The 18,190-nt window shown below is 43.6% G+C and overlaps 3 protein-coding genes across 12 annotated transcripts in view; 1 reads left to right on the top strand and 2 right to left on the bottom strand.

Annotated features, from left to right (window-relative positions):
• The window catches only part of KCTD6 (potassium channel tetramerization domain containing 6), a 57,881-nt gene extending 55,138 nt beyond the window's left edge, over positions 1 to 2,743 (bottom strand). For all 6 annotated transcript variants that reach the window (XR_009505906.1, XR_009505904.1, XR_009505907.1 and 3 more), the window contains exon 1: positions 2,513 to 2,743. The gene's annotated coding sequence lies outside the window, so the exon portion shown is untranslated. The remainder of the gene's footprint in view (positions 1 to 2,512) is intronic.
• Positions 2,744 to 2,761: 18 nt separating this feature from the next.
• PDHB (pyruvate dehydrogenase E1 subunit beta) lies at positions 2,762 to 8,106 on the top strand. Its single transcript, XM_059940047.1, has 10 exons — positions 2,762 to 2,913; positions 3,019 to 3,072; positions 4,266 to 4,373; positions 4,464 to 4,526; positions 4,634 to 4,669; positions 4,824 to 5,109; positions 5,535 to 5,645; positions 5,992 to 6,083; positions 7,115 to 7,256; positions 7,564 to 8,106. Exons 1-10 carry the CDS (start codon positions 2,872 to 2,874, stop codon positions 7,707 to 7,709), a joined length of 1,080 nt encoding a protein of 359 aa, XP_059796030.1. The 5' UTR covers positions 2,762 to 2,871; the 3' UTR covers positions 7,710 to 8,106.
• Positions 8,107 to 8,610: 504 nt separating this feature from the next.
• PXK (PX domain containing serine/threonine kinase like) overlaps positions 8,611 to 18,190 on the bottom strand; it is a 76,120-nt gene continuing 66,540 nt past the window's right edge. For 3 of the 5 annotated variants that reach the window (XM_059940042.1, XM_059940043.1, XM_059940044.1), the window contains one exon: positions 8,611 to 9,919. In XM_059940042.1, the coding sequence (XP_059796025.1) occupies positions 9,708 to 9,919 (212 nt within the window). In that variant the 3' untranslated portion in view covers positions 8,611 to 9,707. Of the gene's footprint in view, positions 9,920 to 11,673; positions 11,711 to 18,190 lie in introns of all 5 variants that reach the window. The other 2 variants (XM_059940045.1, XM_059940046.1) reach the window with 1 other exon arrangement.

Here is an 18,190-nt window from a genome sequence, read left to right as displayed (position 1 = left end):
TAGATGCAGAAAAAGCTTTTGACAAAATGCAACACCCACTTATGTTAAAAACCCTCCAGAAAGTAGGCATAGAGGGAACTTATCTCAACATAATAAAGGCCATATATGACAAACCCACAGCCAACATCGTTCTCAATGGCGAAGAACTGAAACCATTGCCACTAAGATCAGGAACAAGACAAGGTTGCCCACTCTCACCACTATTATTCAACATAGTTTTGGAAGTTTTAGCCACAGCAATCAGAGAAGAAAAAGAAATTAAAGGAATCCAAATTGGAAAAGAAGAAGTAAAGCTGTCACTGTTTGCAGATGACATGATATTATACATAGAGAATCCTAAAGATGCTACCAGAAAACTACTAGAGCTAATCAATGAATATGGTAAAGTAGCAGGATACAAAATTAAGGCACAGAAATCTCTTGCATTCCTATACACTAATGATGAAAAATCTGAAAGAGAAGTTAAGGAAACACTCCCCTTTACCATTGCAACAAAAAGAATAAAATACCTAGATACTTAGGAATAAACCTACCTAAGGAGACAAAAGACCTGTATGCAGAAAACTATAAGACACTGATGAAAGAAATTAAAGATGATACAAATAGATGGAGAGATATACTATGTTCTTGGATTGGAAGAAACAATATTGTGAGAATGAGTATGCTACCCAAAGCAATCTACAGATTCAGTGCAATCCCTATCAAACTACCAATGGCATTTTTCACATAACTAGACAAAAAATTTCACAGTTTGTATGGAAACACAAAAGACCCCGAATAGCCAAAGCAATGTTGAGAAAGAAAAACAGAGCTGGAGAAATCAGGCTCCCTTGACTTCAGACTATACTACAAAGCTACATTAATCAAGACAGTATGGTACTGGCACAAAAACAGAAACATAGATCAATGGAACAGGATAGAAAGCCCAAGAGATAAACCCACACACATTTGGTCACCTTATCTTTGCTAAAGGAGGCAAGAACATACAATGGAGAAAAGACAGTCTCTTCAATAAGTGGTGCTGGGAAAACTGGACAGCTACATGTAAAAGAATGAAATTAGAACACTCCCTAACACCATACACAAAAATAAACTCAAAATGGATTAAAGACCTAAATGTAAGGCCAGACATTAACAAACTCTTAGAGGAAAACAAAGGCAGAACACTCTTTGACATAACTCACAGCAAGATCCTTTTTGACCCACCTCCTAGAGAAATGGAAATAAAAAGAACAATAGACAAATGGGACCTAATGAAATTTAAAAGCTTTTGCACAGCAAAGGAAACCATAAACAAGATGAAAAGACAACTCTCAGAATGGGAGAAAATATTTGCAAGCAATGCAACTCACAAAGGATTAATCTCCAAAATATACAAGCAGCTGATGCAGCTCAATATCAAAAAAACAAACAACCCAATCCAAAAATGGGCAGAAGACCTAAATAGACATTTCTCCAAAGAAGATATACAGATTACCAACAAACACATGAAAGGATGCTCAACATCACTAATCATTAGAGAAATGCAAATCAAAACTACGAGGTATCACCTCACACCGGTCAGAATGGCCATCATCAAAAAATCTACAAACAATAAATGCTGGAGAGGGCGTGGAGAAAAGGGAACCCTCTTGCACTGTTGGTGGGAATGTAAATTGATACAGCCACTATGGAGAACAGTATGGAGGTTCCTTTAAAAAATTAAAAATAGAATTACCGTACGACCCAGCAATCCCACTACTGGGCATATACCCTGAGAAAACCATAATTCAAAGAGTCACGTACCACAATGTTCACTGCAGCACTATTTACAATAGCCAGGACATGGAAGCAAACTAAAAGTCCATCGACAGACGAATGGATAAAGAAGATGTGGCACATATATACAATGGAATATTACTCAGCCATAAAAAGAAAGGAAATTGAGTTATTTGTAGTGAGGTGGATGGACCTAGGGTCTGTCATACAGAGTGAAGTAAGTCAGAAAGAGAAAAACAAATACCGTATGCTAACACATATATATGGAATCTAAAATAAAAAAAAAAGGTTCTAATGAACCTAGGGGCAGGACAGGAATAAAGATGCAGACGTAGAGGATGGACTTGAGGACATGGGGAGGGGGAAGAGTAAGCTGGGACGAAGTGAGGGAGTGGCATGGACATATATACACTACCAAATGTAAAATAGCTAGTGGGAAGCAGCTGCATAGCACAGGGAGATCAGCTCGGTGCCTTGTGTCCACCTACAGGGGTGGGATAGGGAGGGCGGGATAGGGAGGGTGGGAGGGGGACGCAAGAGGGAGGAGCTATGGGGATTACGTATATGTATAGCTGCTTCACTTTGTTATACAGCAGAAACTAGCACACCACTGTAAAGCAATTATACTCCAATAAAGATGTTAAAAAAAAAAAAAAAAAGAGAGCGAACAGACAGTGCTTCCAAGAGAACTTAGGCTCACCTCTAAGACTGTAAATCCCCAGTCACCAAACTGTGTAAAAGGGCTACTTCTTACCAAAGAATTTCAGCGCCTGCAGAAGCCTGGCCTAATTCTGAACGTCCCTCGGCCTCGAGTTATGCTTCTTAGAGTCTGATTTTTGGTCCCCGCGATCCACGTATCAACACGCAGGGACGTGCTCCCGGCGTGCAACCGGCGCGCCAGCAGCCGCCAGCTATCAATAACGTTGATCCCAGGTTGCCTCAGGCTGAGTGGCGAGACCCCCGACACGCCTCCTCGGCCCCCGGCGCCCTGGGGGGCGGGGCACGCAGACGCCGTGCCCTGCCATTGGCCCGCGCCAGCAGGGGAAACGGGGCCTGAGTAGTCCGCTTCCCTGCTGTGTTGTCATTCGGCGGCGGCTAGAGGACACGCTCAAGATGGCGGTGGTGGCTGGGTTGACGCGGAGACCCCTTGAGCAGGTCGGCAGCGGCTCTCGGGCCCATGACCCTGCGCGATCTCTGCCCAGTCTGCGTCCCCTCTGAGCGTCCTCTCTCTCCCTCTCTCTCTCCCTCTCTCCCCGCCAGGTCTCCGGGCTGCTGAGGAGGCGCTTCCACCGCACCGCGCCGGCTGCACTGCAGGTAACTGGCCTGGACGCTAGCCGGGCCGGCGAGGCCCCTCGTCCCGGCGCGGAGGCTGGGGCCGCATGTCACCCGCGCGAGGCTCAGGGGAATCAGATGTCCGATCTGAGGGAACTAGACTTGACGCTTTTTCCCTCACTCTCCCCCTTAAAATTTTTTATTGTGGTAAAATATACATAACAAAATTTACCCTTTTAAACTGTATATGCAGTGGGACTAAGTACATTCACCACGTTGTCCATTCACCACCAGAACTTTATCATCATCCCAAACAGAAACTGTACCCATTGAACAATAACTCTCCATTTCCCATTAGCCCCTGGTAACCTCTATTGTACGTTCTGTGCCTATTAATTTATTCTAGGGACCTCCTATATATGGACTCATACAGCATTTGTCCTATTATGTCTGGCTTATTTCACTTGGCATGTTTTCAGGGTTCATCCATGTTGTAGCATGTGTCAGAATTTCATTCCTTTTTAAGGCTGAATAAATATTCCGTTGTAGGCATATACCACATTTTGGTTATCCATTCATCTTTGATGGACATTTGGGTTGTTTCCACCTGTTGGATTTGTGAATAATGCTGCTGTGAACATTGGTGTGCGATTATCTGAGTCCCTGCTTTTCAGTTCTTTGGGTCTATATCTAGAAGTGGAATTGTTGGATTATATGGTAATTCTGTGTTCAGCGTTTTGAGGAATTGCCCTCTCTTCCCCTTTTTGTTACTGGAGGATTCTACCAACCTGTGTCGTAAAATAACTCCTACATCCTGAAGGCAAAGTGTTTGGCAGTGCCTGGCACCTAGTGAGCGCTCAATATGTGGTAGTATTTAGGCTTCCTTGACTGTTCTCTGCCCCACAGTGTACCAGATGTGGAGATAAAATTAACTAGTACACTTCTCTACTTAGGAAGCCACCTATGAACTGGTCTGGCCAGCAAGCAGATTTCTTAAGCTTAGGTGCACATCAATAAAGTGTTCAGTATACTTCTCATTTACACATCCAATCAAAGACTGGCTATGAGTGATAGAAATGTTACTTTTTCAGTTTTTTTGAACTTTTGAAGAGAAGCCTGTTCTAGTGATAGTTTTTACGTTGTGTGCTGTGGGCAGCCTAGGTCAAGAGAGAGAATCTCCATAGTACCCTACGTAATGCTGTAGCTTACTGACTGCTTTCCCCTACCTGTGACAGGTGACGGTTCGTGAGGCTATAAATCAAGGTATGGATGAGGAGCTGGAAAGAGATGAGAAGGTATTTCTACTTGGGGAAGAAGTTGCCCAATATGATGGGGCATATAAGGTAACCAGGATACATGAAAGCTATACAAAATTGAGGTGGCCATTTGCCCCCAGTACAATTAAAAGTAATGGGGTCATTGCTTAATTGTAGGTTAGTCGAGGCCTGTGGAAGAAATATGGAGATAAGAGGATCATAGACACTCCCATATCTGAGGTAAGCCTTCCATCAGGAAGCAGACCTTCGAGTGGCATGTCTATTAAAGTGTTCCCACTGTTCTAATTTTTGTGGATTTTTACTTATGTTTGCGTTTTGCGTTCTAGATGGGTTTTGCTGGAATTGCTGTAGGTGCTGCTATGGTATGTAGTCCTCTTTATGAATCTTATGCAAAGAGATTACTTTCAACATGACCTTTTAAAAATATTGCTTGAATGTTGGGGGAGCGAAGTGGTGGTTTGCCACTCTGAATTGCTGTTTCTAGTCTTTTTAACATCTATGTTTTTGATTTGACAGGCTGGGTTGCGGCCCATTTGTGAATTTATGACCTTCAACTTCTCTATGCAAGCCATCGACCAGGTTATAAACTCAGCTGCCAAGACCTACTACATGTCAGGGGGCTCTCAGCCTGTGCCCATAGTCTTCAGGGGGCCCAATGGCGCCTCAGCAGGCGTAGCTGCCCAACACTCACAGTGCTTTGCTGCCTGGTATGGGCACTGCCCAGGCTTAAAGGTGGTCAGCCCCTGGAGTTCAGAGGATGCAAAAGGACTTATTAAATCAGCCATTCGGGATAACAATCCAGGTCAGTAGCGTGACGTGTTGTGGGTCTCTTTTGAACATTAAAGAACAAAAATGAAATATCTGCATGGAAGGAACCATTAAAGACTTCTAGTTAGGCTTAGACATATCATATAAAATGTTAGTGATTTACAGATATAGTAAAGATAGGAAAAAATGTGGTGTTTTTCTTATTTCTGACTATAACGGGGCCAATTAGATACCGGAGAAATTTGCTGCATACCTACAACACCGGTTTAACCCCATAGATAAAATCAGGATCACCCAGACTACAGATGTCTGTACTTAAACCATCCTCAAGGCTACTGGACACGATAGGTATGAGGCTTCCTAATCAGCACAGTGAAACTTTTCACAATATGAATGATAGTGTTGCATATACATTTTTAGTCATGTAGTTACTTTGGTTTAAATATTTATATTTTGCAGTGGTGGTGCTGGAGAATGAATTGATGTATGGAGTTCCTTTTGAACTTCCCCCAGAGGCTCAGTCAAAAGATTTTCTGATTCCTATTGGAAAAGCTAAAATAGAAAGGCAAGGTAAGAGAAATTAGTATACATGTAAACATTATTTGTAATCCGTGCCCTCTATTTATGTTCGTCAAATTCAGGCTAGAAGTCACTGCCCTTTACTTTGACTAGGAAATTATAGGATGAGTTCAAGTTTAAAATGTGTCATGCCCTGATTGTGCATATATTCGTTCTTTTCTAAATCTCGGTCCAGTAGATTTGTATTTCATTTCTAGGAAGGCTGCCACATTCCTCATCTCGCTGGAATGTAGTTGAGTTTAAGATTCTAAAATGAAGAAGAACCATAGCTAGCTGCAGAGCAGGACAGTGTCTTTGGTTTCAACCTGACCTCTGATCTGTGACCACTTTGTTTCAGGGACACATGTAACCATAGTTTCCCATTCAAGACCTGTGAGCCACTGCTTAGAAGCTGCGACGGTGCTATCTAAAGAGGGAATTGAATGTGAGGTGAGTGGATATTCACTTGTTCTTAAAAAATCAGGGGATTTCCCTGGTGGCGCAGTGGTTAAGAATCCGCCTGCCAATGCAGGGGATGCAGGTTCGAGCCCTGGTTCAGGAAGATCCCACATGCCGCGGAGAACTAAGCCCGTGCGCCGCAACTACTGAGCCTGTGCTCTGGAGCCCGCGAGCCACAACTACTGAAGCCCGCGCACCTAGAGCCCGTGCTCCACAACAAGAGAAGCCACCACAGTGAGAAGCCTGCACACCACGACGAAGTGTAGCCCCCGCTTGTTGCAACTAGAGAAAGCCCACGCGCAGCAATAAAGACCCAACGCAGCCAAAAATAAATAAATAAAAATAAATAAATTTATTTAAAAAAAAGAATCAGAAAGGTCCCTTTAAGTTTAAGACCCGGAAAGAGGCGTTTGAGTTCTATAACAGGTTAATTAGGTATAAAATCTTGCTTTGTCACTTAGTCCTGCCTCTGCTTAAAGCTGGGAACCTACTTGCTTTTCAAATACCTAGCCTTCTACCACCTAGGGTCTGGATCTTTTTAGTATGTATTTTGTCAAGTTAAGATCCAACCTTGGAGCTGGAGTTTGGGAGAAGGGAAAACTTAGAAGTCATCGAGTCTAACCCTTTCATAACCAGGAGGTACCACTTCCTAGTTACACTTGGGCATGTTACGTACTCTAAATCTCTGTCATCAGCTATAAAATGAGGATAATACATTTACTGTCCCGTCAGGGTGGTTGTAGAATTATACTTAGTGTAGTGTCAGGTACAGGGTAAGCAGTCACATGTTAGTTATTATTTTGATGAGGAGGACGTTAAGGCCAAGGGAGGATAAGTGAGTTCTGTAAGTGACCAAAGCTGCTTGCAGTAGAGATAAAGATTTTTGTTTTAATTAGTTTCCCTTTTGACATTTTGTTCATGAATGGGCAGATTAACAGGAAACAAGAAAGGAAGTGGCATTTTGGGGATAAGACTATATTTGTGAAGAAGTGGCTCTGTAAAGCTATTTATTATCTGTTTAGGTGATAAATATGCGAACCATCAGACCAATGGACATTGAAACAATAGAAGCCAGTGTCATGAAGACCAATCACCTTGTAACTGTGGAAGGAGGCTGGCCACAGTTTGGAGTAGGAGCTGAAATCTGTGCCAGGATCATGGAAGGTATTTCAGAGAAACTGATTCCAGAACAGTTAAACCATAATAAACACTGTGTTACAGGACAAAACAATCAAAAGCTAGGGGTGGTCAAATGACTTGAATTTTCAAGTTGTCAGCTTGGGATTTTTCCTTTGGGTAAATGTTTTAAAAAGCAAGACCAGAAACAATTCTCTGTAATTAGCATTCCTTTCAGATTTCAGATTTCCTTCTTCAGATTTTCCTTCTCTGGGCAGCCATACCTGCTATGCTGAGGTGGTGGTGCTCAGCTGGTTTTTCATGCCTCTCTCATTTGCGCCTCCTTCCCTCTTAGGCCCCGCGTTCAACTTTCTGGATGCTCCTGTAGTTCGTGTCACCGGTGCCGATGTCCCTATGCCTTATGCAAAGGTTCTAGAAGACAACTCTGTACCTCAGGTTAAAGACATCATATTTGCAATAAAGAAAACATTAAATATCTAGCTTGGACTTGAATTTCAAGTCATTGGGATTTCCTTAAAATACTTAATGACATTTCATCTGGATTGTCCTATAAGAACTTTTGATTTGTAAAGTTATGTCTAAAGCAACAACACAGATGTTTTTGTACTGGGAAGAAGTTTAAATATGTCTGTGGAAAAACTCTCCACTCTCCTGCCTAGGTTCCACGCTTTTTTTGTCTGTTACAATAGCCATGTTCTTTGAATACGATTAATGTAAAATTTTACCCTCTTACTAGAAGGACAAGGTATAAATGTGGCAAGAGTCCTGATGAAAGATATCTCCAAAAAAAGATAACTTAAATGTAAAAATAAAAGCATATAATCTACATTTACTGTTAGACTGTTTTGATAAGGAATAAAGGAATTCCTAACTATGACTAATTGTATTTTTATATTCTTGAGATAATAAATGTGGGATAGAAGTCTTAAAATTCTGTTAAGAAATTACTGCCATCAGGAACTAATCAGTAATCATTAATCTCCTAGACTGCATCACTTACTTAAAACAGGAACTTGCCCCCCGACTCTTCAAATGCCTAATTCTAGTAGGTTCTCTTTAAAGTTAAACCAAAATCTGTGTCAGGTATTTTTCCCACTGCCAACAAACACACGTTCTGCCATACACTGCCCTCTTCAGAAGCTGAGATGGAAAAGATAGATTTAAATTAGTTATAGAAGCATACAAGTGGTACCTAATTAAAACAGGAAGACAGGATTGTTAGCTCTTATTAATTAAGAGGGAAAATACGACACAAAAGAAAATAGAGATAGAATAGGTAGGGAGGAAACTTTAGAAATACTGTGTGAATCTTTTCTTTATATTTACCCAAGTTACTACAAAAAGTTCCCATTTAAAATATCTAGCCAAGCTACAAACAACACATTTTCTAGACATGGTTTATTTTAATAAAAAATACAGCTGAACATTTATCACAGATTACATGAAACTATACACAATGACATTCTCTCTGCATAGTAACCAACACTGATGTGTGTAACTTGAATTTTTAGATGGATTATTTATAATCCTTTAAAGTGCAATTTATTTAAGGGTTTAAGCAAATCATAGGATAAAGGATCTTTCTAATAAATGAGTAACATTAAAAAGATGATATATTTGGATAAATTTTTGGAAAATCAGAACTGATTTTGCCAGATGTACTTGTGTTGTAATAATAACCCACCCCCACAAACGCCAAACTTGACTTAATTGCTGAGGATTAAGAAGATCCTCTAATTGGCAAGAGCTTTTTCTGATGTCAACATTTTTTTGTCTGTTGGATACATACTAACTAAAAGGAACTAAGAGTCTAGAGTAGTTCCTTTAGCAGCCCTGAGTTCTATAACCACAATGGAGTTCCTGTTTGAACTTAAGAGACTGTTACGAACTTTCCCCGTTCTACTTCAAGGGAAAATGAAGAACTCAGTTGCTTCTCTGACTCTCAGCGACATAACTATGCTTTGGGCTACAGTGTTAATGTCTAGGATGAAATTAAGGTAGCAAAAATGGGAGTTATCTAAGAAATAACCAGAAAATGCTTTAGAATAGAGAAATGAACTATGAGAGGAACATTTCTAGGAGCTGTCTGATGGGATAGGAGGGATTGCAACACAAAGGCCGTTCACCGCTGTGACTGTATATTGTCATTGTTTTTGTTTTTTGTCCACTTCCTTCTGTTGGTAGAAATAATTGATTCCAATACGCTGCTGCCACCAAAAGATGACCATTAGAGGAAGAGCAAGACTCCTTTACAACAGTAACAAAGGAGCAAACTGTTTCTTAAGGCAGCAATGCCAGCCTGACTTTATTCTACTTGAAGACTATTTCCCTCTTGAAAAGCCTCTTACATGAGCATCTGCGAAGTCGTATGTGACTGTACTGGCTCAGCAATTATTCATCCAGAGAGAGGGTACTTTAGGGGTTGGAGGTGGAAGGAAAAACAAAACAACTTTTCCCTCCAAGTGTAAACACAAAGCTTTAGCCGATCTTAGGAGCGCTATGATCACAGGTTTCGGCTTTCCTCAAAGTTCCTTTTTGGAAATTCTGGATGGAGCTGAGTAAGGCCCCTCGGCTCACGCCATTCACAGCCTGGGGCGGAAGCTGTGTGGGCGCCTCTGTGCTCGCAGGAGGCAAGGGAGCTGCTGGTGGCGGAGGCGCAGGTGGAGGAGGTGGGGGTAACGCGGACATCCCTGTGGAGGAAAGGGCACAGTCAGTATCTCCACACACCCAGTACCCGTGCTACTGCTCAGTCCTGGGCAGAAAGGACTTCGGTGAGACTGCAAATGTTTTCCCTCAAACGGGCCAACACACCTTGTACTGTGTGATTTTTAAAAAATACTTGAAACGTAGAAGCATTAAAGGGGAATTAATTAAAAGTGGCCATTTCTGGGCTTCCCTGGTGGCGCAGTGGTTGAGAATCTGCCTGCTAATGCAGGGGACACGGGTTCGAGCCCTGGTCTGGGAAGATCCCACATGCCGCGGAGCAGCTGGGCCCGTGAGCCACAACTGCTGAGCCTGCGCGTCTGGAGCCTGTGCTCCACAACAAGAGAGGCCATGATAGTGAGAGGCCCGCGCACCGCGATGAAGAGTGGTCCCCACTTGCCGCTACTAGAGAAAGCCCTAGTACAGAAACGAAGACCCAACATAGCAATCAATCAATCAATAAATTAAAAAAAAAAAAAAAAAAGTGGCCATTTCTCCCAAGTAACAGTCATATGAGAAAAGACTGAACAAATATCACAGATTACATGAAACTATACATAGTGACATTCTCTGCATAGATGAGGCTCTACTTCCACTTCCAAACTTTAATCATGGTCCCAAAAGAAAAGTTCCATTAGCCACTTTTTCCAGGTTCCAGGCAGCTCCACCTATTCCTGAGCTAGCAATTAAAGATAGACATCTGTATGCATAGAGCTGGGCTACTGTAATATCAATTACTAGTAAGGGATGAACGGTTCTTTAGCTGCTCCAACACACACAATATTTGAAGGACGTGATTTAACATAAAATGACAAATCACTTAGGATTCTCGGCAAGTAACCATTGTCTGCTGGGTTATGGGCTCCCCAGGGGCATCCGTCTTGAATAATCATTTCCTATTAGGTTGCATGAAAAAAACATAAAACGCTAATATTAGCAACGCACAGCAAGGCACAGAGGGCTTTCTCTCTCCAGCAATGGTATTCTCAAGGAGGAATCTTCCTCAAGCACCCGTGTTTCCACTGTGGCGCAACCCAGGGACAGGAGGGAAATGCCCTCACCCTACATCTTTGCTGAAGTGTCAGGGGAGACTGGAATGCCGAGCTCTACCCTGGTGGGCAAGGAGAAGGAAACTGGACAGGTATCTGAAACCTCCCTTAGCTTTCAGAAACACGAACATTGGGTGCTCGAATTTTATAGTTCTGAATCAATGAATGAATTGTCCTCTTGGGACAAAATAAACACTAGGTACAGAAAAAACCCTGCTGGGACTTCCCTGGCTGTCCAGTGGTTAAGACTCCGTGCTTCCAGTGCAGGGGGCGTGGGTTTGATCCCTGGTCCGGGGAACTAAGATCCTGCATGCCGCAACTAAGAGCCCGCGTGCCATGTGGCATGGCCACAAAAAAAAAAAAAAAAAATGCCCTGCTTTAAAGAACTTGCCTGTGTCACAGTTGCCCCATTTCCTGTGACCCTTGCAGCTCCCCGTGACTCCACATCTCTTTCTAGTCTTACCTTCTACCCCATCCCAGTGCTACCACAGAAGACATTCTGCTAGATGGCTCCCCTACCACCTCCCTCAAAGTGCTACTGAGCTGTGGTGATACTAGGTAAACATACCAACCGCTACTTGAGTTTATATGGATGAGTGGTCAGGATCATCCATAAAATACTTCAGTAAGTGCAACCTTTTTACCAACTGTGACAGGCAATGGTTAAAGCACTGTATTTCATAGAAAACCACTTACCTTCCTTTACATCTTTACCCAAACCTAAGGCAGCTGAAATTAAAGAATCACACAGATGCACACACTCATGCTCTGCAATCTTGGAATTCTCAAATAATAATACAGCAATACAAATAAACATTAAATACAGACAAATGAACAAAATGTAATTTTCACTGGTTCTGGACAATAACAACTAATGAATGAAGTTCTATTATGTTCTATGCCAAGGTGGATTATGGGGAAATGTTCCTGGCTTTACGTTACAGGGTTACAGAGATAAAAAGGACTTCAAACCTGAAATGACTGTTGAGACGAAAAGAGCAGGGAGAGTAAGTGTGTGACATAAGCATTCCTCTGAAGGGGGTTCTTGGAAAGTGACCCGTAAAATACCAGGAGGAGGGGAGACGGCCTCTGAAGCCTCTTGGAACTCAACTGCAGAGCCCGGAGGACTGAGTGGGCGCCAATGCCCTCCCAGCTGCCCCCTTCCCTTCCCAGCACTCTCACCCAATGGCCAGAAAAGGGCAGCGGAATCTGGACTTGACATGTACGGCCCAACACGTACCCGAATGAGTGCCAGCATGTCTGCCTCCCAGCTTTGTGCTTTGACCCTGGCAGAAGAGTCAGTGCGGGTTACAGACGAGAAGACAGGTCTGCACTAGCACTTTGTTCCACTAAAGGCATGGAATTGGCCATCCAGAGACTGCAAGTCTTCTAGCCCAGGATTCTCGGAGACTAGAGATGGGCCTCAGGCACTGGACTTGGTTACAGGCTGCTATCTTGGCACAGAACTAAACTGCTTGGCCCTCATGAGGAACCATCCCTTGACTTTGGCCTCATTACTAGGCACTCAAAATTAAAAGTGCAAATTCACTACCACAGAGTTTGGAAATTGGGGGGTGGTATTCCGTAAATGGATCTTCATCTTCCAAGTAAAGGCTGAAACTGTCTGAATGAATCGCTTTGAATATGTAGGCAGCATAAATAAATACACTGTCCAAAGTGCCACAGGGTAGCCTGTGCCTATAATAGGATGCTGAGGGCTGTGAGAAAGGAGACTATGCCCATCCAAGAGGAAAGAGCAGGTCACCTGCGGTCCCCTCACAGAGAGCCCAACCAGTCATAAAGGGCGCAATGTCCCACGAGGTCCACCTTTCCTCATTGGGCCTGCAACAACTAGGGCAGATCCTGATATGTATGATTAGGGCCAGGAGCAGCTCAGAACCCTCTGGAAGGGGAGAGGAGGTCCAGGTCTGAAGGTCAACACTGGAGGAGGCAAGAACACAGTCCCAGGGACTCACAGTCTCTGATTACAGGCCCCATCGATTTTTTTTTTTTTTTTTAAGCTTTTCCTTTTTGCCTCTTCTGTCGTCCACAAAATTCCTTTAAAGGTTCACTGGAGCTTAAGCTACAACACGCTGGTAATGATGTGGGAGGGGGGAATGTTAACAAGGGGCCAAATTCAGAGTTGGCTCTTTGGCCTGGAGCAAACCTGGGAACAACTGCCTAATGCCTGGGCGCCCCACTCCCTAAATATGAGGGGGCGCCCCCCCCAGAGGCCTCCTATCACCCTCATCCCCAGGCCGCAGACAAAACCAGATTCCGTGTCAGACTGATTGCCAAATGAATTCACCCAGCTTTGAAGAACACTGGCCTGCAACACCCCAGCATGAGGGATGCTCCGAAACAGCTTACCTACAGTGATCACCAGGTCAGCCCTGATCTCTCTGATCTTACCTTCTCTTAGACAAAAACCCCAAGAGCCAACTACTCCACCCTCCCCAGAACCCCAGATGGAAGCCTAGCCTGGAAATCCAGCGGAGGCCCTGGAACAGGCCACAGACTGTTGCAGCAAGAGCATAGATTAGATATGGGTAGGAATGTCTTGCCAGAAACATCCTCCCCAGCCCCGTCAAAAGGACGTTTGAGGGTCCCCTTGCCTTGGGCCAACTCTGACAGTGGGCAGTCTACTAGTGTCTGCGGTCTGGGTTCCTTTGTGGTCTCCACACACATCAGGGGAGGCCACATGGCCGCCAGACCAACACCACACCTACCAGCTACCCTCGAGGGGGAGTGGAGGGCAGCGACCCCTGGAAGCAGGCAGGCCCCAGCTCTCTGTAACCGCCTTGGCCTCTTAGCTCAGAAAGATGCAGAGGCTGTACTCATGTCCCAACTCAAGTATTGTTAAGGATGCTTAAAAAAGAACTGTTTTTCCCTATTGTCAGTTATACAAGCCGTAAGTTGCTTCCCTGTGACCAAGAACGCAACTGCCCAGCGCCTTTTCCCCTTTGTCAGAGGAACAAGGAACCGACACGTTTGCAGCAACAGGACTGTGAGGTGCTGGTTTCCAAAATTAAAAGACACCAAAATGCCATGCAGTTGATTTACAGGTTTTAGAGCTCTATTTTAAAACTAAAATCAGAGTGAGAATGAAGATTTTGAAGGTCATGATGAAAATGAAATGAATGTAAATGAAGTCACTTGGGTGCTTTTTAAAGATGCTGTATTTCATTTAAATATTCAGATAAGGAAATCGTCTCGAATCTGCTTTCCCATTTGCTCATCACTTCAGTGAGCTAGACACACTGGGTCCCATTTCAGATACAGAAACAGAGCATCTTTAAAGTTAGAAAAATCAGTATAGCTTACTTTACCGAAAATTCACGTTCAAAATGGTGCATGCTCTACTGAAAACAGCAAGGAGAGAGAGGGAGAGAGAGGACACAAGTCATTATTCAGATTTTAGTGTCATTTAATCAAATAGTAAGAGACAGTAAAATATTAGTCTGAATCACATGCTGATCATTCTCACTGCCAAACTAGGATACACTTAAGTTAACCACAAGAAGCACCGGTGTGTAAACATGACTGTGACCCTTTTAGAACATGGCAAACACGCTAACAGAGTAACTAATGAGTCACTTTCCTCTTCATTCTTTTTTTTTTTTTTTTTTCTTTCTTCTGAGATATTTTTAGTTATTTACAAGCACAGCACTCACTTAAGAAGACCCATCACGGTTTTACCTCCCCTGAAAAGCGGAATGGGTACTGGGAGCGTACCTAGTGTACTAAATAAGGACAGTTTATCAAGAGGGGAGAGAAATTAGAACATCACTTCCCCAAGCAAGTCTTCTATGGTCTAAAATAGAGATTTGTCTTTTTAAAGCTGGGAAGAGCAAGAGCCAGGGAAGTCTAGGGGGGGCCCCCGGGCAGCAGCATGGGGCCTCTCCCCTGAAGGCGGCGGGCTCCAGAGGCTGGACAGGGCAGTGAGCAGCATTAGCTTACCTAAGGCTAGAAAACCATTCAAAAAAAAAAAAAAAAGGTGGGAATTCCCTGGCGGTCCAGCAGTTAGGACTCAGTGCTTTCACTGCCGGGCCAGTTTGGGGAACTAAGATCTCACAAGGCCCAAGGCGCAGCCCAAAAAAAAAAAGGCAAACATTTCTTCCTATCTTCTTTTTAACTGACTGGATTTCAGGTTAATTGTGAAAGATAACCCTTTCCCTGACGGTGAATCCCAACCAATGTGCCCCACTGCCCAGAGGAGAATCCCTTCAGCGAGGCCCACATGGGGCAGGGCAGGCTGACCACTGCTGACCTGGGGGGCTCTGGGAGGATGCTGGGGACACTGCCTGCCCCACCCCACCCCCAGCAGCTGAGTACCCTGGAGAGGAGCTCACACACTTGGGCTTGGAAGCGGGGAGGAAGGCTGTGAGCCGGCAGGAGAGCAGAACCACCACACTGTTCGGAGAAGCGCTACAGGGCAGGCCTGTGTATCCTAAAGATAGAAACTGCTTTGTGTTTGTGTAGTTTTGAGAAAAAGAGGCAGCTCTTAGGGCCAGAGTCATTGATTTTGAGCCTAGAATGGGTTTCAGACTTTGACCTGGCTAGATAAATTCTGGAAGCTCCAACATTCTAAATGAATTCATCTCTTCTTGTGCCTTACTTATTCCTTTTCTTTGTAATTTTTTTTTTTTTTTACTGAAGTATAGTTGATGTAAATATTATATACAATATTATATAATATTATATAAGTTACAGGTGCACAATATAGTGATTCACAATTTTTAAAGGTTATAATCAATTTATAGTTATTATAAAATATTGGCTATATTCCCTGTGTTGTACAATATGTCCTGGTAGCTTATTTTATGCATCATAGTTTGCGCCTTATTGATTCTTAACCCTCCTTCCTGTCATTCAAGTTCTCAGTCACTCTGTGCCCACAAGGCCCTGTTCTCCCTCCTCCAGCTCTCCAGATATGAAACTTCCCTCTCTCTACAGTCATGCTCACAGGCTGGGTTTCTACAAAACGCCAGCTCTCTCTTAAAAAGTATTGCTTAAAATGATAAACTTCAAGCAAGAAGGGCTAGAATTCTCTTGCAAGGCATTCATAGCTTATACTTGACAGTAGTTTACTGCTTATAAAGCCCTGTTGTGTACATTATCTACCTCATAAAGACCAGACATTCTCTTAAAAGACAGCTTCAAAGTACGGAAATTACTTGCCCAAGGCCACCTGGAAAGTGGTGGAGCTACGACCCAAGCCCAGGGTTTCTAACTGTTCTTTTGGAGCTCTTTTCACGCCAGCCAAGCAGAGCGTTTAGCAGCACAGGCCCTGTAGTGCACCTGAGGCAGCAGGGGCTCAGGAGAAATCAAGGAGATGAGCAAAGACAGAACCAAGTTTAAATCCTGGCTCTAGTATCCCCCACTTGTGTGACCTTGGTCAAAGTCCTTTAACGCCACTAGTGCCTCAATTTCTTTGTCTGTAAAATGGAGCTGTAAGTATAATCCCTGCTCATTGGATAGGGAGGTATTCATGAGGATTAAATAAAACAGTAACTATAAATCACTATAAGTAACTATAAATCAACTATAAATTAGAACAGTGCCTAGCACAGAAGAAGCACTCAAAAGATGTTAAACACAATTATTAACAACAACAACAGTAATAATTTGGGTCTCCTGCTTACTAAGCTTTCCCCAAATACTCTTCTGCAAATCTTTCGTTTAAACACACACACACACACACACACACACAATGGCAAGGCAACAGGTCTGTCTCCTCCCAAAGGGAGGGTAGGAGCAAGTATCTGTGTGTAAATTAGGCCCGTCTAAACCACTCAGCTCCATGAATACAGAGTGTAAACACTAGTTGGTGACACTGACCATGATGTAAGTCAAGATAAAGTATTTTAAAGTTCTTGAAAGAATGATCTTCTAGAGGCAGGAAACAGAAACTTTAGCAAAAAAAGAAAGTGCTAGGAATGTTCTCACTGAAAAAAAAAAAAAAAAAAAAAAAGAGTTTTAGAGACTCCCACCCTACCTGATGGAATTGCCAGCACACTTAAGGAAATATTTCTCCCATCAATTTGGTAAAGATTTCAAGAAGAGGCCCACGGCGGGGAAGTGCAGTAAGAAACAGGAGAGGCCCCAGTCCTTACACAAATGCTGGAAAGGGCTCATGAGAGTAAGACCCCTTCGCTTAGAAACATCTGTCACTTCTGCCCCGTCCCGAAAGCAACTGAGCTGAAGACCACCCTCAGCTACCACGAATGTGCTTAAAATTGATACTTTCAGGAAGAAAGGCAATGCTGTCAAACTGAACTTGCCTCAGTTGATCTACTACTGAACAAACTGCCAAAGGGCGGGGTCCACAGTGGGTTTAGAGGATGCTTGATTAGAACTGTGAGATAGTCTCCTCTGACCCCCATGCTTTTGCCTTCTACAGAGGACATAACCCAAACCCAGACACGGAAAGTGACTCACTCAAGGTCTCTCAGTAACTAACAGTGTCCTGAGGGCTTACTGTGTATCAGGCGCTGTTCTAACTCCATGGGCATGGAACTCTCTGGACCTTCGTTAGAAACCCACTAGGCAGGCACTGTTATTATCCTCCTTTACAAATGGGAAACTGATGCCGAAAGCTCAGCCCCTCTGTACACCACTGCCAAATCAAATCTTGGGGACAGAGTTTTGGGTGAAGTAGAAAAGGATAGCTTTATTACTTTGCCAGGCAAACGGGGACACAGCAGGCTCCTGCCTGGAGAAACTATGTGTCCCCACCCCAGAGGATCTGATGAAGGGTTTGATAACAACAGGTCCAAGGGTGGAGTCTCTGACAAGATTAAGGCGTGTGCAGGACTTTCACTTCCTTAATCTCATCTCAGGTGGTTTCCTGGCTGCTCCTCCCGTGATTAGCAACTCTTCCAATCTGCCCTTTGGAACTCAGGGAAGGTCATGGAGCCTGGAGTCTTGCCTACAAGAAACAGGGGACAAAAGGGCCTCCGTGCCCGGGAGCCCCACGGGGCCCCACTCGGTTTCAAAACCTGAAGCCCAGGGAGGTCAAGTATCTTCTCCAAGGTCCTGGAACTAGCAAGTGGTGATCCTCAAGTTCAGGTTCCGCAGCCCAAGGTGTAGTTCCCAACGGCTCCCAGATCGAGTTGTGTTTGAGATGCTACCTTTAGCAGAAATTCTTTTTCTAAACTAGCCCTTGAAAATGAAGAATTTTCCTTCATTTCTTGAGAAAATTGCATT

This window comes from Balaenoptera ricei, chromosome 11 (genome assembly GCF_028023285.1).
Source record: "Balaenoptera ricei isolate mBalRic1 chromosome 11, mBalRic1.hap2, whole genome shotgun sequence".
NCBI lineage: Eukaryota > Metazoa > Chordata > Mammalia > Artiodactyla > Balaenopteridae > Balaenoptera > Balaenoptera ricei.
This window is presented reverse-complemented; position numbering and strand designations above follow the sequence as displayed.

Excerpts from the sequence above, each read along its gene's own strand:
- PDHB (XM_059940047.1), top strand. The coding sequence starts at position 2,872 with ATGGCGGTGGTGGCTGGGTTGACGCGGAGACCCCTTGAGCAG. Across the intron at positions 4,527-4,633 it reads TAGACACTCCCATATCTGAG|ATGGGTTTTGCTGGAATTGC; the intron begins GTAAGCCTTCCA and ends TTTGCGTTCTAG. Across the intron at positions 5,646-5,991 it reads AGCTAAAATAGAAAGGCAAG|GGACACATGTAACCATAGTT; the intron begins GTAAGAGAAATT and ends ACTTTGTTTCAG.